The sequence below is a fragment of the Phasianus colchicus genome, chromosome 10, assembly GCF_987193195.1.
Source record: "Phasianus colchicus chromosome 10, bPhaCol1.hap1.1, whole genome shotgun sequence".
NCBI classification, from domain to species: Eukaryota; Metazoa; Chordata; class Aves; order Galliformes; family Phasianidae; genus Phasianus; species Phasianus colchicus.
In genome coordinates, this window is record NC_143445.1 from 8605469 (window position 1) to 8628868 (window position 23400).

Genomic DNA, 23400 nt, shown 5'->3' on the forward strand with positions numbered 1-23400 from the left:
GTGTTCATTAAAACCCTCTCAACTCTAATCCCCTTAGCACTGAGGTATGCAGCTTTCATAAAGGCCGTGTGCCAAACCAGCACTGCCAAACTGTTCAGTGCTGTAAAATGCAGGCTCTCAGAAAGAATTTCTTCAGCTGTCTTAAAGACCACACGTGCTCATCCTGTAACAAATACTGACCTACTTTGTTATCCTGCTTTTAAAACGGCCCTTTGTTTTCGAGGCTTGCAGAGGAAGAACAGCCACTCCAGACTGCAGTCAATTCACATCTCTAGTTGCTGGCGAGAGCACAGGTTGGAAAACCCACCGCCCTATAAATAATAGAGGCGATGCTCTCAGCAGCTCACTTACTGAAAAACTGACTTCACAGGCAAGAAACACTGAATGAACAACCACCTTTTTCAATGCTTTCGTCAATATCCTTTGCAGAACATGTAACACAAAAGTGTAAGCTCCCATTCATCACCCTTCCCAAACTTTCCCAGCCTCAGCCCAGGTTTGGCAGCAATAGGCTGGGTCCCCATCAGCAAACACAGAGGCAGATTGGGAGATGAAAGTAGCAGGCACTTAGGGCTCCTGCATGTGCCACTGCAACTCTGCGCTTCCAAGTGTTCATAATTCAACAGACACTCACAAATCTTGGTGAAACGTATTCCCTGTAGTCAGCACCAGGAGGCAACCCAGATCAGCTTCCAAAACAACCCTTTGCAGCGCACATAGGGACACTCTGAGCTCTTTGAAACAGGGAATTTGTCTCATTTGAAGCACTTTGGGCACACTTCTTTGAAGACGTTGCTTAGCAAATACTGAATACATTCTTCTAATTTAGGGAAACAAAAATTCGTTTTACCAACAGAGAGATGGAATGCAGAGAGATTGCTAAATTGCTGGTAGGAAATAAAAAGAGAAAGAATGCCTATTCATATCTCCTTCGTGCACAGGAAGAACAGCAGTGATCTGACATGGCATCTCACTGTCAGCATGTTCTTTCTGCTCAGTGATAACTATGAAGAAGGATTCAAAAGAAAACTTCAATACAGAGACTAGCATTTCTCCAACCCCAGGGCTACCTACCAATAGAGATGCTCAGGACTTGGTGTCACAGACATGATTTCTACTTGGTCTGGTCACTGAAACAAGTAAGATAAAACTGTGATGTAATACTAACGTACAAATGTACTTTGGACAGCATTAAATAAATTCAGACACAAGAACTGTTCCTGTTGGAAAAACTTCACTGACAACAACTGACTCTTCACTATATTTTCATACAACCCAAGAAACTTCTCAATTGAAACAGAATCATTATTCATTCTGCATTGCATTCTTTTAGATGCACACGTAAAATAAATATAGCCAGTTACTGTATAACGCTACCAAATTCACACAAGTTGAATTCCCAGTTCTATGAGAACGCTTTAAAATATTGCTATCTTACTATATCCACAGAATAGAGAGAATTGACATTTTGGTCTCTTAAATGTTGCATAATACTGCAGGTCAAGAGAAGATGAATATGTTGGTTTTGAAGAGGGCTGTTGTGCTCTAGTATTTCCTGTAAGAAACAAGCAATTGACATTTTAGAACTCCATGTATTTCATGGACATTTTGCCATAGGCTCCTTAAACTCAGACAAATGGGTGCACTTCTCATTATCAGCTTCTGTTTTCCTTTGTGCACTGATAAACTAGTCTCCATATGACTGTGTGTACAAGGGAATAAAGCAAAATAAAAAGCGAACAAGCAAGCAGTGGGGGATACAAACAAAACTTTCTGAATTTGACTATATTAACTAAAAAAGAAGATTTTAACTACTACAACCTTTAAGAAAACAATCCAAGGCAAACAGTTCTTTTTACTCTTGATGGGAATAGTTCCAACTAAGAGAAAACATTGATTTTGCCAAGACAGCTTTGCAGCATAAAGTGCAGAACAGTACCTGCTAGCCAACAGCCTGCATTACGCTCCAGCACAAATAATAATGCAGCAGGGCTCTTGTATTAAGGACTGCCCTAACCAGGTCAGGGTTTTGTACCTCACCCTTCAGTAGTTTTTTCTGATTTTGTCTATTTAATCTGATTATTGAATTAAAAGTGTGAAACCATCAATCCAACAAAAGTAAAATGACTGTTCCTTAGCACTGCTAGTTCACAGAGCTCACATTCATGAGTTTTCTTCCCAGTTTTGCAGATTGTAGAAGTACATAAACATGCTAGGGTTCTTGATGCTAAGCCAAAACATAGCAAAAAATACTTGAGTAGCTCTTTGCTTCATCAAAACTCACATCTTTTCTAACTTAGAAATATGCATGTTGGTTTTGCTTCTCAAAAAACTATACTCAGTCTGCTTAAAGTGATCCAGAATTAATTGAAAAATTGGGTAGGAAAAGCTCTCTACACAACAATCCACTCATTTAAAAAAAAAAAAAACAACAACATTAGTATAGAAGAAAAATCCTCTAAATGATAGAGCTTGATAGGCCTCTAATTTCTAATAAACACATAGAAAATGACTTGCCTCTCTTAGGCAATGAGTTTGAATCTATTATAAAACTGCCGATAACACATTTTCCAGATAAATGTGTTCCAAATTAGAAGAAGTATTCATGTCATGGAAGGGCTTATTTATTTATTTGCACCAATTACTTCTGAAACCAAACTGCATCTACTTCTCATTCTCATCTCATTAACACAGGGTTATCAATCAGTGCAATGTGTGATGGTATTTGACATATGATGGTCTAAACACACAAACTTAAGCAAGATAAAATACCAAGCCACTACCCTTCTACCTGGAATTTTGTTGCTGATATTACTGTTTTAATTAACTGAATTTTGTTACTTGAAATGATATCTTTTTCTTTCTTAATATCTTACTGAACAGCAAATTAAACCATATCTCTGCTATTAGCATAAATTAAACAAACTGACCCTTACGCTCTATTCAAACAGAAAATATGGACTTAAAAATATTTAAGAAAGCAGCAGCTATGGATTCTGATGCTCTGTATAATTTGATAGATTATTTTCAGAGCCTCAGGAATCAAAGAAAAGTAGCTTTATATGTATCACTTAAGTGTTACATTCCAATTATTGACCAGTTGTTTCTTGTTCAGCAACAGAAGCACAGAAAAAACAAACAGCCTTCAGTAGGATCAGAAAAAAGTAATATGTACATCTTATTTACAAAGTGAATGCAAGCCTCGTACAGTGCTCAAATTCCATGTGCACCTTCAGATTAAGAGCTAAAGTGGTCTAACATGGAATTTTGACTTTCTGTAAGGTCATTCCTTCAGAGAGCAAATTTTACTTATGGTACTAAAGTATAATCTCAAATCAAAAACAGCATCTGCAGCAGATTTCTGTTAGACCCCAGGATAAACAAATATGGTACTGTATGGGTTAACTTCCAGACATATTCTGCTTACACAGGGAACCTGGTGTTTTTGTGCTCAGGGAACGATCAAGTGGGAGTCATCAGCTCCCCAAATCTGTATCTATTGGTTAAAACAAGGACAACATATGCATCAATACTGTGACTATTGATTTTGTCAGATTAAATGCCCAATTTCTAAGAAATTTGTACACCTTTACTGTCAGGTATGTCAACAAATTTTGCAGTTCTTAAACAGAAAATCAGGGTTTAGAGAACGAATCCTTCATAAAACAGCACTCTCGATTCATGCCAGTGTACAAGGGCTGCATGGTAGAGCATGCTTGCTAGCAACTCACACCCTGGCAGCTTAGGACGTTTTTTGCTTAGGACATGCTTTCCAAAGATATTCCATTAATTTTTATAGAGGAAATTTGCACTTTCACACCAATGCAAGAAAACCAAACCAGTCAACCTTTGGCTAAAGCAGTTACAACTTTGCCTAAAGAAACAGAATATTCACTATGTGGCATGTATGGCCAGAAAGGGAGAATAAAGGCATCTCCCCCCACAGGCTGCAGAAAATTACTAAAAAACCAATATATTCTCTACATGCATCTTCCACAGTTTTTACTTTTTTTTTTTTTTTCTTTTTTTTTTTTTTTGCTTCTCTGCACTTCTGACACACATGGTGGAGCACAAGTGGGCTCCTTGGAATCTGTTCTACAGATAGATAATTGTTTCAACGGGCTCCAAGAGAGCCTGGAACTAATCTAAAGCTGGATACCTTCAGATTTTCTATGGACTGCTTTTCTAATTACAGCAGGAATAAACATTTTCCTCCTGGCACTTTCCCACCAAACACGATAGAACTACAAATTCTAATGTCACCGTCCACTCATTCTGCATAATCTCATCCTTGAAGCAAGAGAGAAAATCATCATGTGTTTCATTTAGCATAAACCAAGCCTTTCCTCCTTCTATACATCAAGTAGGTTTGCTCATTATCTCCCCTGATCCTAAAGAATTACTGAACTTGTTTATCAAAAACACTTGCTATTGTGAGATCGGAGCTTGCCTGCTGGCAGGAATCAGCAAACATTGGGCCTTTGATAGAACAGTTTCCCCCCATACTTCTCAAGTCAGCAATGACAGCAGCTCTGCCACCTACCACACGAAGCACCAGGACAGGGTCCTTCACTGTCTTTGTCCAAGCTGAGCTGTCTGAAGAGAACCAGATTCACCCTCCACCTTCTGAAGACAAGCAGGCAGAAAACTTGTTTTCTACAAGAGAAAAAAGAATTGGAGTTAGCCTTGCTACTGACTGGTGCCAACTTCAGCCAGGCCACGCAAACTCAAACAGCAGTGTGTGTGGGAAACCAGGACAGAGGGAAACTATTAGTCAGCTCATTTCAGCAGAATGTAGTAGTATTTTGGTAAAGATATTCTATACTCCCCGCAGCTGCTAAGACATGCTCTCCCAGAGCTCCAACTCTGCACAGCACTTGCTGACAAGTCCCAGCTCCTCAGACTCAGTGCAGTAGGATACCCAGTCTTGCAGTCCCACTGCCTGCTGCTCCCCAGCTGCCAGCCAGCAGCACAAATGCCTTCACCCACAGCCCTGAGATGCTGTGCCTGGCTGTCACCCAGAGCACCCAGCTCCACTCTGTGCAGGGGGAAAAGCATTAGGAAGCGACTCTTCCCTACAGATACACTCCTCAAAAAAAAAAAAAAAAAAAAAAAAAAAAATCACATTTTTGGATACATTTATCTTTATGCCATCAGAGCCCACAGGGGGCAGAGACTCAAATGATTGCAAGGCAGTTACTCTCCTCTCTGTGTGGCCTGCAGCCAGGAATACACTAGCCCCACACCAATATTTTGCTTCATTTGAAGCAAGCTGCAGTTTGACCAGTTCTATTCTTTAAAGGCAGGGATTTGCTGGTTTTAATCTGTTCCAGGCAGCAAACGAATTAAAAACAAACATCAATTTTGCAAGTTTTCTTGGATTGTCTTAAAAATTAACCCTCTCTCTGTGTTCCTACCAACCTAGATCCCACACACTAACAGCCTCACTTAAGACCTCCCATCTCCCTAATTCACCTGCCCTCTAATCCACCAGACCCCCAGCATGTAACACCCCAACTAGAAAAAGCCTCTAGCCAACATCCTCTGAGATATGTGAGTAACTTTCAAAGTGTTAAAATTACCAGTAACTAAAGCATTTCAACAGCCATTTTAACTATTTCTTCTGTATTTAGACATGTTGTATTAAACATAATAAATATTAAAATTCAAAAAGGGAAAGAGAAAGAATGCTACCAAAGAAAAGGATGGCTCTATTCCATTGGAGTTATACAGAATTCTCTCTGTAAGAGAATTTATGAAGATAACCCTTATTCTCAGAAGTAAGGCTGCTAACAGGGCTCACAAAGCTGTCTGTGGCTAGAACACAGACATCCTTGCTCATCCTTGTTTTTTGGCTTGATAAAGTCACATATATACAGAATGAGTTCTCGCTCGTCCTCTGACACACTGCTGCAAAGGCTGCTAGTCAAAGGAAGAGAATAAAAAGGTGACTACACCTGCAGAAAGTAACAGAAAAGATAACTTCAGTTAGATGTCAGAAGCAGCTTTACAGCAGTGAAGATAACTGAGACCACCAAGAGACTGTACCATCACTGTCATTAGAGGTTTCTCACTGTAGCTGGAAGTACATTGCATAAGAATGCATTGCTACTCCCAATCCCACCCATCTGCAATTCCGTGTACCTACAGGTGATGCAGGAGCCACGGCTGTTAGCTAGTAGGCGTTATGGAGCATCAACAAGCATGACATGAAACACCACTGTGTTAATATGTGGTAACTCCGTAGTTCTGAGAAGTCCTGGGAAGATGTGGACTGAGGTGTGAGAACGAGGCAAACACACACCCATGATTTATGACTCTGCTCCATTTCTGCTTGCGCCTCATCCCAGCCTTACAGAAAGGTAAGAAAAGAGCGAACACGAAGGTCTGCACACTACATTACAGCTGCTATTTAATAAAAGGTTCTCAGTTTTATTTTAGTTACGTCAGCCGTCACTACAGTAAAATGCTTGAATAAAAAACAAGAGTCCAGCAGAGGACAGCAGAGGGACATAAACAAGCAAGAACCTGCACTCATTATAGCTTCAGTCTTTGAAAGAAACGAGATTTATTTTGCTGGAGGTTCTTAACTTCTAATTCCTTCAGACTCTGTGCTTCCCCTGTTTGGTCCTCACCTTGAGAAAGATAACTATGCTCCCACAGGCCTCTTCATCCCTCTCAGCATCCACAGGAGTTATTGGAAATTGGGCTTTATTACTATTATTTCATTTTAATTTCTTTAAAATAAATAAATAAATAAATAAATTTAAATCTCATCTTGACTCACACTCCAACCTGCAGCTGGGACAGCAGGAGGAGGATTTAGTCTGTTTGCCATTCAGAGATGGCATGCCAGAAAGTAGACGGCCAAAAGCACAGCCTGCGTAAAAGCGTGAGCAAACGCTTGCTGAAAGCCCCTGCATCCAGCGGTTACCTCCTTTGCAAGTCACATCAACTTAAACAGGATCGCGGAGAGAGTACGGCAACATGAGGAGTGCAGCGTTCCCAGAACAGCCCATCGCTGAACGCTAGGGAGCAGCGTTTCTCCAGAAACTAAGAACGCTGACCGACTGTTTTGGTTTTTCGGTTTTTGGGTTTTTTCACAGCACCTCACCGAGAAAAGCCATCAGGTGTCCGAGCGGGCTGGATCGAAGGGTGAGGCTGCAGGATGGCACAACCGCTGCTGGTCTGTGGGCAGGGCAGCTGCCAGCCTGGAGAGACCTGTATGGGACTTCAGCAAGGGCAGGAAAGGATGGTGCTGCCCGGAACAAGACTGACATACAACATCTGTCTCCAGAGACATGCAGAGCAGTGTGCAGCTCTGCTTCTGGAACCACAAGTCAGCAGGATGGCACAGCACCTGTAGTGCTGCACCACGATAACTCCCCTATCACTGTTCAAGAGGACTTTGGAAGGTACAGAAAGGAAAGACATGCCTCATTGTGTTAATGCAAAAGATGTTCTAGCCCAGAGGAGGTTATCCTTATACATGTGGTATGAGAGTCCATTGAAATACAACACATGAATGCACAGGTGTTAGCCACAGCCACACACATCGTTAACACAGTATTTTCTACAATGCTGCATGTCACCACTTAGACAAAGCTTCTGTGTAGATAAAATGGGTAATGCTGATAACACTTAGCACTCATTCTTTTCTTGCCTGAAGTACCCAATAGAAAATAGAAATCGTGCAAGTCCCAACAAGCAGTATTCTTTATTTCAGAGTTCCTGTCATCTCCTTGGTAGCAGAACTAATGAAACTCAACTCGCATCTTTCCTGTTCCACCCTACAAGGAAATAGAGAATGAAGCAAATATCTAATTTACATAATTTTACTTCTACAGTAATTACTATATGTGAAGAAACATTTACACTAAGAACCATAGCTATTTGGTTTGAAGTATGGAAACAGAAGATAAAAATGAGGTTCAAGGAAAGGGAAAGAGGTTTAATAAAATGTCTTGTCTCAGTTACTCGCAGAAACAGGGATGTTGGACATACTCATTTTTCAAGTTTCAAATTTAAACTTTTAATTAATTCTACAACTACAAAATAAACTTCTCTTACAGTCTGAATGCTTTATGCAAGTCCTCTTATGGCAAATGCAGATAGCAAAAACAAGCAGCTATTTTTTAAGTGTCGTGGGTTGTTTTTTCTTAGTGAAAGAAAAAAAAAAACAAACTAAGCTTCTTTTGTTATTTTCTTTCTCCTCCTGCTCAGCAATTTTTGTGCTGGATAGCAGATACTCTGAGCCCGAGCATCACTAATCTGTATTTATGTAAGTATTATTTTCTTCATTTACGATGGCATTTTAAACATTTCAGCTAGTGCTGATCAGAAAAAAAAGAGACAGTACACAACCACTTCTCCAGTGAGTAATGAAGATTTGGTTAAGTTAAAACATTCTGCAATAAATGCCTTTTCATACTTAAAAGACTGAAACATGTCACAGTTTGATTTTATGCAATAAGGAATAAATCATATCTGCTTTACCAAGATGTTCTGATAAGGGTGAAACAAAGAGTGCTTCAGTATTTCTTTTAGTATACATCTATTTTGCTGTGATTCAGAAATGCCATTTCTCAATAACTGTTAAATTTATTACATTCACAGAGTGTTTCATTAACTTCAAGGCATCCTAGCCTAGGACACAGAAACACAGAAGAACTTGGAAAAATTGTGCAATATCTCAATCTTAAAGGTCTTTGTCCAGAGCTTCCACCTCTCCAGTACCTGTTTAATGCAAGACTGTAAAGTACAGCTTACCCCTCTCCAATTTTACTATCAGTGTCATTCTGCAATTAACGTAAGAGTGGGTTTTGCATCTAAAATATTACAGGATGGATATAACCGATGGATAAAATCCCAGTCCTTCATTGCCCCACCACAGCTTACAAGAATAGGATGCCTTGCAAGTTCCATCAAGTAATATTTGAATTCTTATTCCGACTATTTCTTGACCTTTTCTTTGCTAGGAAAATGTTGTTTTGCTGCTTCATATTTTAGGCAAGACCTCTATTAGCCTGACAGTAGCAGATACACACTGAGAAAACCTCCTCTGAAGGCAGCTGACATCACTGAAGCTGTGAACTCCAGCAAGACAGTACCTGCTTAGTGAGGACAGTTTCTCTGCAAGGTCAGTATGAAAGGCGTTGCCTACAGCTCCTTCTGCCCATGCACAGAAAATGCCAGGATAACAGAGCTTTCTACATAGACTTCCTGAAGGTAAGGTAGACTTGACACACATTTAGTTTTGTACCCTTTCATTTGCCAGCCAGAGAGTAAAGTCCAATGAGAGTCTTTCGATATCCCCCACAGGTCTCTTAATGTTCCAGGATATTCTATCAGTCTCAGTTCATTAGGAAGAGTACCAAAGCACTCCAGCTTAGAGAAGTACTAAAGCCCACAGCATGAACAACCCTCACCTTCCTAGCAGCACCAAGGCAAGAGCAGGTCAGGAAGGCAAGCACCTCATACAGGTGCTGTGCTCAGCTGCAGGGCCAGCTGTCCAGGAGCAGCTGGCAGCAGACATAGCCAAGAGTCAGTGTTAGAGAGCCAAGATGCAGAAATAAATGACACACCCATCACAGCAGCACCCAGCACTTATCTAGCACAAGCGTGCCCTACCTCCTGTGTTACTGTTCCTAAACTACACAACACAAGGTTATCAAAATCACCACAGAATGCTGCAGTATATTACATTACACATTGTATGTGTAATAACTGTTACAGAATCAATGTCCAAGCATTAGTTTTTTATTTGTAACTTCTGGTTTTGTTCCAGCAGTCTTTAGGATTTGTCACTGTGTGTTTTTCTTTAGACAGAAGATATAATTGCACAGAAGAGTTCAGTCTTTCTTACATCTGAAAGACACTCTGGAGATGCTCATCTTTCTATCAACTGCAGAAGTCCTAGAGATACTTTCTTCATGCTGTACATACTTCACAACATCTAAACTAAAATGGGATCACAACACCATGTGATAATTTCATTCTGGTTAGAAGCAGAAATCATTGTTTTGTGGACTGCTTATCATGCCCCATCAATATCCAAGATCTGTGTAATACAGCAACAACACAGGAGTAAAAAAAGATGCCATCTTATCAGATGAAAAGGAACACAAGCCAACCAGATAGCACTTATAAAGAATAAGCATCAAAAGTGACAACTGAAGCCAAGAGTCCTGGGGGAGAGAATGCTGCTTTGTCCTATAATTAAATTCACTCTTTCTTTGCCAACCTCCCTAATCCTATTTCGAGTGGGAGTCATTTTCTGACAGGGAAAATAATACATATGGAATCCAACAAGTTCTTTCAGGCTGAGATGAGCAGGAGGGTAGGGTGGGAAGCAGGGCTGGCTTCTCAGGGAAGCAAGAAGTGAGGCATTTTTGCAGTTGAGAAGCTCAGTTGTTTGACCTAGAGTAGCCTTACCCTACACCAAAAGACATGGGAGCCTTGCAAGCGTACAACCAAGGCTTCTCAAGTCCCCAGAGCTTTTCAGAAGACCCCAAGTTCAGCTTTGAGACTGGATACCTTATCTTGAGTCTTAACCCCAACATTTTTTGCTTCTATGGTTGTGGAAAGTTTTTTCTCTGTTGCCCAGATGAGTAATTGAATTGAATTGATTGAATTGATAGAATTCCCCTTCCATAAGGAATACATACATTAAATCCTGCATGATTCTGTAGTCAGGGAAGCACATCAGTGCCTAGAACAAACCAACAGTCCTGTAAAAACTACTGAGCTTTAACGTGGGTTATTATAAATGGATGCAGCCCAAAACTTGGGTTTAAGCTTTCACCTCTAAGTCAGCATACAGGCAAACTTGGTCGTGGTATATCTGTAGTAAAGCTCATCCCTGCTGGGTAAGCACAAATAAAATACAACAGTGGTGTGAGAGAAGTGGGTTAGACAATTCCCTGCTTTGCTCAAAGAAAGCTCGATAAAGATTCCTGTTTGACTCCAAAAAATGCAGACCATTATCTTTCTCCTGGTGATTTGTCAAAGTGTAACAAGTTACACCAAAATTCTACTGCAAGAGCGCTTCATCTAGAAGTGCGTTGCTGAACTGATGGCTATCTGGGGCTTTTCCTCAAGTCAAAGTAGTTTGAGGGTCTTTTTGTGATGTCTTAGAGCCTTCTGGCAGGTTGACAAAAGTTGTTCTTTCAAGACCATCAGATGACACAGACAATGAGGCAGAAAGATCTAATTCAGATTTTTTTTGGACGTATTAACCGTCTAACAAATATGAAGCAAGGAGTCAACTTGTTTTCAAGTTCTCACTGTTGCTTATTGAGTAACATTTGTTTAAGAGTTTTTTGGCATTTTTCCAATACAGTTGACAGCTAAATAATATATAATCTGGTTTTCAGCAAGACAATTACCAAGTAAAACTGAATACACCAAAGCAGTAAACGACAGGTTACAACACCTAGAACAAGATGCCACACCTGAAAAAGCTAATATTACCCAAATAACTATTATCTGTAATCACCAGAATATGCTGAAATTATTGCTTTATTTAGTGAAAGATTAAGCCACCTGTTCTTAAAACACAGGCTAGGTATGTGTTTACTGCTCCCCTCAGCACCAAAGGCATTCCGTAATCATTCTAGTAGCACATCACTGTTAACGATGCGTGAACCTCAAGTTCCAGGGCCAGATTGATCACGGGGACAAATAAATGCTGCAGCTAATTAAGATACTCAATTAAGTTACTCACACTTCTCAAGAAGCAGAGAATCTGATTCAGTGTCAGAGCCTATAATTAGAAGAGTGCAAAACTAGATTTTCAGAAAAAATAATTACTCCAAACTGAAAAGCGAATATTTTACACTGAAGTGACCAATTCAATTCATCTTGGCAAAATATTGTTGAGAATCAAGGAAAGACTTGGGAGTCCGGATGGACAGAAAAACTTAACATGAGCCAGCATGCTCTTGCAGTCCCAAAAATCAAACAGCATCCTGGGCTGCATCAAATGGCAAGATTGCTAAGAGTACACTCAATCCCACTGTTAAGTCATTGATAAAGATATTGAAGAGCACCAGTCTCAAGACAGACCCCGAGGACATCACTCATGACCAGCCTCCACCTGGACACAGAGTCAATGACAACAACCCTCTGGCTACAGCCTCTATCCAATTCTTCATCCACCAGCCTTCAAACCCATCTCTCTCTGATTTAGAGCTAAGAATGTAGTGGGGGACCATGCCAAAGGCCTTGCACAAATCCAGGAAGATGACAACAAATGCTCTTTCTTTGTCTATTGAGGCTCTCTCTCCATCATAGAAAGCCACCACAATGTTTCCCTTTATTCTAGTTACCAGGGACTTCATCTGACAGCTATGATTTTCAAACAATGGAGAACAGATCAGCAACCACATAAACCAGTTCCTTCAGTACCCTGGGATGCATGTCATCTGGCCCCATAAGTTTGTACACATTCAGCCTTGTGAAAAAGTCTCAGACTCGCTCTGCTCTTGCACTAGGAGGGATTTTGCTTCCACAGCCCCTGCTAAGATGTTCAGGGACAGAAGAGGTGACGCATCATAAAGCCATGATTATGAAAACAGAGCTGTTTGAGTATGCCATATGTGCCTTGTGAAAACATTAAGTTACATTAAGATATTGTTATATATTGTAGATTTTTTCTGAAGTTCTGTATCTGCTATGAGAATGACTACACTGTAGCAGTAAATACATCTTAAAGCAATTAAGTGCATTTGTGCAGTCTTCAAAAACAAGGTATTCTACCATCTCAGCCATAAAATAAATATCTGGAATGAATGGAAAAGGGATCTGAACCAAAACCAGATCTCAACATCCAATAAGAATAGAAGAGTTTTGACCCAGTTTTGCACTTCCCAGCAAGCATCTTCCTCTCTAACAAGCCCAATAGCAGGTATGCATACAATTGTAGTCTTTTGCAGACAGATACAAACAGGCTTTGCTGTCACTGCAAGCAGCTTGCATGTTATTCTTCTGGCATAAGCAGGACATGGTGCCAACAGCAGCACACCTTGCCCTTGGGCAGCTCTCACCTCCTCAGCATGAGCCTCATGAGAGCTAAGGCAATGCAGCCTCTCACCCAGGAATTGCACACATGGCTGAACAGCTTAAGAGCCTGTTTACATGCTGCCTCCAGGCCTCCCTTGAAACTCCTCTGCCAAACAGCCCTGAACTCTCAGAAATCCCATCTTAAGACCAAACTCATCTCTCAGCTCACCCATCTTCTGTGCAGGCGGAGCTCAGCTCAGCACACAGGTATGCTCTGTCCCTAATCCTGCACTCAATGCTGCTTCACTGCACTTTGCTGTAGGTCCCCAAGAAAGGCATTCCAGGCACACAAGCCTTTTAATTCAAAATTGGCAAACCTGGAAACCTTACTTCTAGGTTGCCATCCTTTATTTGCATGTCTATCTTCTACTCACTGCTAACAAGAGCAGAAGTGAAGTCTACACAACAGGTGCATTTGTTGAGGGTTGGGGGGGTTGGTTTAGTTTTGTTTTGTTATTATGGCCAACTTTTCTATTCCTTAGGTTCCATTTAATATCCTATTTTTAGGAGTGCACTTCCTAGGGATGGTTGAGCCAGCACCACTGCTGTCTAAAAGAATCATCACTTCAAACTTCATGTGAACTATTTGCTATTTATTTGGATTTAGTCAGCACAGTTTCAAAGGCTGGATATTGCCAAAACTGTAGTATGCACTGATGCTTATCTGCAATTTGTTTCAGGGTGTGTAGACTGTCGAGCGATGACTGTATCAAAGCTTGATCATGTGTTAATGATTTTACACTGAGGGATACTTTTACTCTGTGTTAATGTTTTACTTTATGTATTAATGTATGGATTCATTCAGGAAAGCTTTAAATACATGAGTAAGTCTGTATTAACCACAGTATACTTGTCCTGAAGGGAAGTCCTGATCTTTCACATGACCGAATTTCAGGATGCCAAATGAAAGCAGTTGCAATCAAAGCTTTTCAGATCTTCAACAAAGGCTTCCGAAATCAGAGCTTAACACATCCCTGTATGAGTCCTCAGAACTGCTGAGAGAGGCTTCAAGCTGCCAGCGAAACAGCAAACACTTGGGCAGGTTGATTCTAAAAAGCATATTCCGACCATCTCACTGCTGTCTTCACAGCCCACATTGGGACAGTAGGTGGTGCTGTCTGATGTGCTCTGCCCTATCATTTCATCCTTCCTAAAATACTTTCAGGCATTTTTACAATACATATTGAGAAAAGTTACCATCGGGACCTCGTCATTAAGCATAGAATAAATATTACATGACATCTCCTGATTATGAATCTGCTTCATTTCATGGTGTATTTCTTAGAAAACCGCCTCCTTACAAAGTGTTTGTCCATTCAAGATCAGAAGGCAGTTACCAAACTGCCTGGCACAATCAACATCTGTCCTAACTTTGTAACGAGAAGGACACAGTCCTCCCAAACATTTTAGGGAAAAGGAGCCCATTAAGAAATGATTGCACATATTGCAAGATCTTTAAAAGCATGAAAACTAACTCCGATTTGCAAAATGTAGTATGCAATCACTACAGAACATAAGATTAGCTCTTATCCTAAATCTGACAAATCATTTGTCGAACAAGAAGCAAAAAAAGCAATCCATATGTTGAAAGAGACCCCAGATTTTACTAATCTGACTTTCAACAAGCTAATACCATATTCATAATTGAGTTTCATGCACTCATTTTTTTTCCTCTTGTTGTTAATACAGCTCCAATATCTGGCTTGTGGATCCTGCCTTCTGATCCCATCACTCTCCCTTGACTGCTTTACTCAACCACAAGTTTCTCTTCCCTTTCAAGTCCTTCACAGAAATAACCTTCTTGCGCTGTCACTCCTACTATTTTCCCTTAAATGATTCAGTAGTTACATTAGCTTCACAGGTAGATGGGGCACAAACAGGTCTACAAGACATCTTTCTTCCTCTGGGCTGGCTATCTACAAGGTCTGTAATATCGCTTTGATCCTTCAGAAACTTTTTAAGGTCTGTCCTTGAACAAAAAGCTTAAATAACAAAAAAAAAAAAAAAAAAAAAAAAAAAAAAAAAGTATAGGGCAGCCAAAATGCACCTGTTTCAAAACTGAGAATGGCTGCATTTCTGTAGTATTTACACTTAAATGTACCATGAGCTGAAGACACAAACACATGGTTATATTCAAAAACATTCTAGCATGTCAGTGGACTATTTGCATGCTTGAGAGCAAGCGTGCAAAAAAGCCTTTATAGGGCTGACTGCATGGCTTAACTGTCCTCTGCACATTCCACGCTATTTGTGCTTCCAAGGCTCAAAAACAGCTCAAGCAGTCAAAAGTTGTTGAACTTTCAGATACAAAATTTGGAGCTTTTTGTTTTCTGTGTTGACGTGCGAAGAAAAGTTTGTATGAACACAGTGAAACAAACCAACAATATCACATAAGGAAACAAACAGGAACCAAGTCTTGCACGCAACTTGCTCCAAAACACAAACAGGTTTTGTTTTCAAAATATGTATTTTTCCATAAAGTCTTCATGCTTTACTTCCTTATCCAAGATTACAGACATTTGTCAGCCTCCCTTGTCTCACTACTCAGAACATTTCAGCAGTGAAAGTATTTGGAAGCACTGGTGTCCGAGCAAGGAAAACAGCCCCGCTTCTTCCACTCCACACAGAGAAATGACAGACCCAGGAATAGGCAGAAATAGCAGAGAGAGCAAGAGGAGCCCCAGTGAAGGCACCGGGACAGGGGGATGATGGGCTTCACCGCCAGCACAGCACGACTGCGGCTGTCTGCAGAGGGGCTGGCAGTGGGCTGGGGGCCTCCAGCAGCAGCAGCTGGGAAATCGCACGCACAGCACAGTGGTCTGAGGCGTTCCACAGCTATAGCCTTTCTGAAAACAATGCTTTTCCCCTTGTTTTTCACTCTCATAAATAAAAGGGGCTATGTTCACTCTCTGAGGCAGGGACACATTTTTCAACTCCCAGAAGCAGCTGAAAGGAGACACAGCTGTTCTTCCCAAGGGGCTTCACAGAAGGAAGCCAGCTTTAAAATTAAGCCAATCTCCAATCTCCTCTCAGGATACACATCAAATTAGCAGGGGAGGCCTGGCACCACCTCTCAGTTCCTGCAGGCCCTCCTAACAGCCTGATAAATTTAGCATCTCAAATGGCTTCAATCAGCATTTCTTCTATAGCTGCCTGGAGAGCAGCCACCTCCAACCAGCTAAACTGCAGGTGACATCTCTGCAGATGACTGTGGGAACACTGGCTGCTTCTCTCATACAGACATCCTGTTCTCATAGCCAGGCCATGTTCACGCTCTGCACTGGTGCACCCCAATTCCCCAGCAACACAGTGCCAGACAAAACTGTAGCTTCTCAGCATGCTGCAGGCACACAGGTTCACTGGCAGCATGGACAGTCATTCACACCACCTCACACTCTCTTGAGTAGCCAAGTCCTCTAGTGCAGCTCACTATATGGCCTAGGAATGAGCTGCAGTATCAAAGCAGCACCTCTTATTGACACCCACTATGCTTCGTCCCCAAGTTACAGCTGACAAGCACAGTTCCTCATCTTCGCTTTGCTGAGACAGGAGCACATGAAAGCTCCCACACTTGAGCAGGCTGCAACTACCTCATTCTATAACCCCCACAACTCGTTGGCAGGGCAGTGTATTAAGATGGTGCTGGTCCCAGCCATAAAACCTTCCACAGCATCCCAAAAGCTTAGGCAGTCATTCCTCACAGCTTCATCTTTGTATTTTACTTCATTATTCCTTCTACAAAAAAAAAGATGGAACAAACACAGTGTAACCAAAGGTTTTTAACTCAAGTGTTCTGTCTAGTGGCAAGCACAAACGTTTTTAAAACTTGTGTTAAAAACAACATCAATCCCTACACCACAGCCTCCGCTTCCTCACCCTGAGCATGTGCTGGGATCCAGGTAGCATGCTGGCAGGAATTTCAGACACCCACTGAACACATCACCTTCCTCTCACCAAAGCCCACTTCCTGGAGAACAATCCCTTCTCCTCCCCAAAGGTGTCCGTCTCTCTGCTTCTCCCAAACTTCAGATTCCCAGCCCTTACATCTCTGCCAACTGCTTGTCCCATTCACCACTACTTCCCACTCTTCAGAGAAGACTTTAACTTATTTCCTTTGTTCTTTGCCATCTTCAACACACCCTTTAATGACAAAGGCAAATTTCTTAAAATCCTAGCTTGTCACACTAGTCTGCCTACTCACCAGCAGACAAACACAGCTCAGGAAATGCCAACTTGGAAAGCCATGTGCACAGCTCTGCCGCATTTCTGACCAGGTCACTCTGCAGCACTGCTGACCACAAACTGCAGGATAGTGTGTGCCAGGGGATGGAGAGTGGAGAGATGGCTGCAAGGTGTTGTGGGTGGCAGAGAAGCAGCACAACCCCTCTGGCAGCAGCATCCATCAGTGCTGGCTGAAAGCATACACTTAAATCTCTTTAATGCAAAGAACGAACAAATGCAAACAACCCAAATGTACATGTGCACACTACAGACAAACTCACAAAGCTAAGTTCCTTAGTGGTGCTGCTGCAGATCCTGGGTGCCTGCCTACCTCTCTCAGAGGGGACTCCCACCTGCCTCCAACATTTTGCTCCAAGATGAAAGGAGGTAGATTCCTATCCTGGCCAAACTGGCAGATTCTACTTAAGAATGAGAACAAAAAAGCTTCAGGATTTTGTTGAATCCAATTACTGAGAAGCAACTTGTACATCTGATCCTTGTTAAGTGCCTTTGAGTTCTCCCCAGAAAACCATTGAAACTAAGTGGCTGTGACATTTGATCTTTATAGTGAAGGTGTAGGGTTAAATTTGCATGTTCTGCTAACCTTTCATCTGCTGATGATTACATACCTTCTTTAAATACCAAAATGAAGACCTTGAGTTCTCAGACTCCTGTACTCTATCATATTAGTGAACAATCCTGCTACACAGACTCTGATGTTGGTCTCTTCACTGAACGAAGCAAGTGTCAGTCCTGAGGTTTTCTGTAAGCTTACTGCCAGCTATAATAGCATAGGATAACTTGAAGGTACATTATGCATTGCATGGCTTTGCTCTGCTGGGACTGACAGTGACGTGCAGCTCTTTGGACTATGTGTGACACCCCAGCACCTGCAACACAAAATGCTGTAAGGAACTGTGCTGATGGGATCTTCCAGCTGGGAGGAGGAAAGCCAGAAGCGAACTAAAAAGAGTGACAAACTTCTCATTAGGTAAACATTAAGCCTGCCTCTAGGATGATATTTGAAGTATGAAGAACATATTGAGAGTTTTATGTAATTCCATATTTACAAATAGAGCTCTTCTGCAGGATTACCTGAGTAGTAACTGTGTAGTCAGTAATTAATTTGTAACTTCCATAGATTTTCCTACCAAAACACCACAGACATGAGAATAAAGGAAGAGCTTCCGCATGCACAAATACACAAATATTTATAACTGATCTCCTACCAATATCATTTCCTGAGAGGAATATGCATCTGCTAGCATCGCTGCACAGTAACTATCCCAAAGATTCACACTGTGTGGCATCTATGTCATACACCAGATTTGTTTTGGTTTTTTTTTTCCTAGAGGTCATTTAAATACTTACAGATGCACCTATCAACCACTGTAATACCGCTGTCCAGCAGCATCAGGGCTTTCTCACAAAGAATTGAGGGAACACTGTGCCCGAGGCACATGAGGCACACAGGCAATGGCCGCAGATCTACTAGTCATTTAACACAGTAAGTGCCGAACAATAGAGCATCGCTGAAAGTCGGGAGGGAAGCTCAGTCCTTTTAGAAAAGTATCGCTTACACACGACAAGTATCTTCAGCGGCCACCAGGAGTCAGGACAGCCATGGGAAATCTAATGACGCTGCTCACAGCTGCAGAAGTACCACCTCGCACGGAACTGCTTTACCCCAAAGAGAAGTCTTCACCCCAAGACCTCGCTGCAGCTCAGCCTCACAGTCATTCCAGCCAGCAGATCTCATCAGCTCCAGTAAGGGTTGCCAGGGAGGATGCACTGGAGTTTGTCCAGGGAAACACTTGTGATTATCACGTTGTGCAAGAACTGTAAGATTTCACCCCAAAACCAGGAAGAACTATAGATGGATGTCAAGGAGAGGGACAGGAAATATCCTTGTTCAGTACCTCCTTTTGTCAAGGCTACCTATGTGCTAAGTATTTATTCCATCAGTGCAGAAGTGCTATTTCTCTGGCAGCCCGACTCCCAGTCTACCTGGAAAGTCAGCTGCATCACTTCTTTAAGCCCACACTGGTCAGCCACCCAGGGGAAGGGGCTGGGAAAGGATTGGTGAGAAGCTCTGAACTAGAAGATGCAGAAGAACTTCAGATTGTAAACTGCAGAAATTAAAACCTTATCTCTTAAAATGATTAAAACTTATCTCCTTTTTTGGCTTAATGTGACTACTGGAATTCATTACCCTGGGCATCTCCCATGTCATGTGAGAATCTCTGTGCCTGGGAATAACGAGGCTGTATGGGGCATGCCACCAGAGCACAGCTGCTGATGAGCTGATTAATCAGAGCACAGCTTTTTTCTTCCCCCCTCCAATCTCTTATCCTCTTTTCCCAGAAACTCAGCCCTGCTACCTAAGCCCACATTAACTTGTCAAAGCTCATGATCATCTGTTGCAATCCCACCAACTACATGACCCACACAGTTAGAACATCTTAATACAAATTTTCCTCGGCTACTCAAATATAAGATATTCAGTACCTTTTCAAAAGTGCTTTAGAAAGTCTCTTTTTCTGCCCTCAGGGGAGATAAACCCCCGTGGGCCATTCAAACACATGCAGAAGTTTTACATACATCCATTTATGACACAAAGTGAACTAATCAAAATATTCTGTTTCTATTTTTTATGGTAAATATTTCTGAGCATTTCAATATCTAATACAGACACATAGGCTTGGCAAAAATGAAATCATACTGTCTGCACAGGTATTTTTCTGCAGAAATGCCATTAGAATTGAAAAGCCTTGCTGGTTCACAAATATTGCCTGCCCTTCCAGGTGACCTTGCTGTACCCACAGTACCTTTCACAGCCATGTTCCCAGCAAGAAGCAGAAAAACCACTAGGACAATTATTTTGAAAAACATAACCAAGTTCCAAGTCACATTTTAAGTGTAATCTGGAATATTAATTTAACTACTACAATACAGTTTCAGGCATTTACATAGGATTAGACAGGCTTTAACACAGATTTCAGAGGATTTTATTTCAGTTCAAAGAGAGAATTTACTGTAGCCTAAATGCAGCTCAGTTCTGGAGCCTTAACAAATCATACCTTGCCAGTGAAACTGGTGTCCAAATTCCAGCAATGTTACAAAACTAATCTGCTCTTCCTCATCACATAATTAAGGGAAGAGAACAAGGGATTTTTCTGGTGGTGATAATTTGCTCAGCAGCTACAACTACATCCTGCTAGGCTCCAATGTCCAAGACACAAGGAAAGAAAACAAAACTGCCCAGGCTTCCAGGTGACCACGTGCTACAGCATACACTGCAACTTGCAGATGGGCCACTGCCTTCCAAAGGCATGACTTGCACTACAGCAGCACAGTCTCTTTAAAGACTTCTCGACTCACAGACCTTGAAAGACAAGTGAGGTACCCAAAATCCCGCTGCTGGTTTGGAAAAGGATTTAACCACTAGAAATAAGAAGTATCTGAACTGCATTTTACAAACATAAATATCTATGTTTATTTTTTTCCTGTTAGCAATGCAGACCCAACAAATCTGAACCATTTTGAACTTCACCATCAAAACTGACTCAAAAAAGAATTCTCATCAAAGCTGCTCGAGTACAGCCAGAGTATGGAATGACTCTTGATAAAGCAAACAAGATGGCAGGAAGAGCAGGTTATACTTCTGCCCTCTGAGGCAGAGTCCAGCTTACACGGAATGACAGCACAGTATTTGCAAGTGTATTTGCAGTTTTCCGCTTAGGAGATCTTACCTCCATCATCATATCCCCACAAATTCCGGTTATCATCGTACATAGCACTTGTTTGAAAATCTTATTAAATGCCTTAAAAGTATAAATTAGTAACAAATCTTACAGCCTCATATTTGTTCTTTGTGAGCTTTTTAAGCAGTACAGCCAGCACAGTTTAGTCTCTCAGCTCAGTGACCAGAATTGGTAGCATTCACTCCAGTCTCAGTGTTTTGGTATCATCTTTGTTATATTATGCATCCCTGTCTTCAAACTTAAACGTTAAACATCAATGCAAGTCTTCCAGATTTTAACAGAAACATGGAAGAATGGAAGTGAAAAAAATAAATGATAGTAAAATATAGTGGTTAATTCATCATTATCTTGTTTTACCACACTTCACTTAAGTCTGACACTAAAAAAAAACATCAGAAGTTTTGTTCAAGGATTTGTTCAGAATTTTTTTTTTCCCCCCATTTTTACAAGAATCTTCTTAAGCAAGATTTTAGTGAATGCAGAAATACTCTCATTGATTTCTCTCTGCTTTTCATCTGACCCGAAGTCTATCAGTTTTCTTACACCCTGTGAAAAGGCTCAGGAGAAAGCCCTCTGTGACTCTACTTTTTCAGCTTGTATCATGACAGCTTGAAGGGAAAAAAAAAAAAATATCCCAGTTACCCCTCCAATGAGGAAATAAAATAAACAGCTCATCAGAGCACCGAAGTAAGAGCTGAGATTAAATGCCAGCATTTTGCACCTCTGTTTTGTCCTTCTAAAATCACAAAGACACCAAGATTTTCTAAATCAGCAGAAGTACTTCCATGGCAGAGGGGGAGGGGGTAAATATCATCACTGACATCCAGGCAAACGGATCCACAAGGACTTCTTTTGAAAAATCCTTTAGTAAACTCCAAAAGAAGCGCTGACAGCCTGCGTCACTAGAAACTCAAAGGGCATTTCTGAAAAAAGAGCCAGCTTCACTATCTAAATACACCGCAACAGCAGTTGGTATTGTTTACAGAGAAAACACCATCTCCAATCACTTGTTCCTCTCTTCCTTTCTGAAAGCAAGCAGTGGAGTGCACACCCCATGTCCAAATGACATCAACCAAAGCCCAAGAAAACTTCAGACTCAAGGCAGCCTCTGATTTCTCAAGATAAAATGTTTGCAGTTCTTCTGCCTGATGTGGAGTTTCAAAGCTAGACAAGAAGCAACAATTATTAGCAACGCTAGTCTTTCACTTTATAATTTATTGAGTGCTAACACTTTCCTCTTCTCTTCCTTGTACAAAGAGGAGTTTACGATCAGTCAAGCACCAGAGACAAGTTTGACCTATGTGCTCTAATAAATCAGGAGCCAGGACCAGATGGAGAAGAGTTAGGAAGAATACTGAAGTCATTCTTGAGTTACACCTAGGGGTCCATGGTCTACTCAAAAAGTTTTTGACCTCATAGCACCGGCATTTGTTTCCAAAGCCTGCCACAACAGCAACAAAAGGGAAGGTAAGGAAGAAGAACGTGAGCTGTTGCAGGTCCCATTTCGCAAGAACCCACAGACTCTACAGATTTCCATGGTGGGGATCAATGAATCTGCTTTGCTTTTTTGTCTATGTCAAAAAAAAAAACAAACAAAAAAACATAAAACTGACTATTATTTTCTGTGTATTATTCCTATTACAGAAAAATCCGGTTAAGACTAAATTCAAATCCTTTGTTAAAAAGAAGTGAGCCTTCTGGATTATAAGATTGGTGTGACTGAAGTCAACATTTGAATATAATCACAAATTTATATAGTGTATTTGGTTTCCAGATCACATTCCTTTCGTTGCATTCAATTCCATCTGTCACATCAGTGCTGCACTTGACATTGGATACTGCAGCTTTGGAATACAATTTTGTGGCTCTCCCTTTAGCCGTAAGTGGAAAATGTTTTGGTTTTTTAGTGGTCTCCAGTCCTATGTAAGGCAAAGAAAACAGACGCAGTACTCCCACAAACATGACAAACCAAGTAGTGATCCCAGCAGCTTACGCAGAAGGTTCCACTGAAGCCCACAGAAAACAAATTTGGCAATCCACCTATAACTGAAAATATTTACCTTGGCTGTTACAGGGCTCAAAGAGATATAGAACGGGTTTGCATTTGTCATACACCAGTTTCTAGTCACAAGAAGTGGAAAGTAAATGTATGCCAACATCTATTTGAACAGTGCTCATTCAGATATCACGAACCAATTCCTCCACTGTTATTGCACTCAATTACTGCTTTCCCATTCTTAATATATCCTCTGACAATTCAGGTTTCCTTTTGCAGCAACTTATTTTTTCCTCTAACTTGAGATATTAGAAACAAAGAGGTTTGTTGGACTTTTGGCCCAAATAATACTTTTGT

At 41.1% G+C, this 23400-nt stretch overlaps 1 protein-coding gene across 2 annotated transcripts in view; it reads right to left on the reverse strand.

The window, feature by feature from the left end:
* EPHA4 (EPH receptor A4) overlaps positions 1 to 23400 on the reverse strand; it is a 242342-nt gene that overhangs the window by 198576 nt on the left and 20366 nt on the right. For both annotated transcript variants that reach the window (XM_090147217.1, XM_090147219.1), the window contains exon 2: positions 4544 to 4656. In XM_090147217.1, the coding sequence (XP_090003343.1) occupies positions 4544 to 4656 (113 nt within the window). The remainder of the gene's footprint in view (positions 1 to 4543; positions 4657 to 23400) is intronic.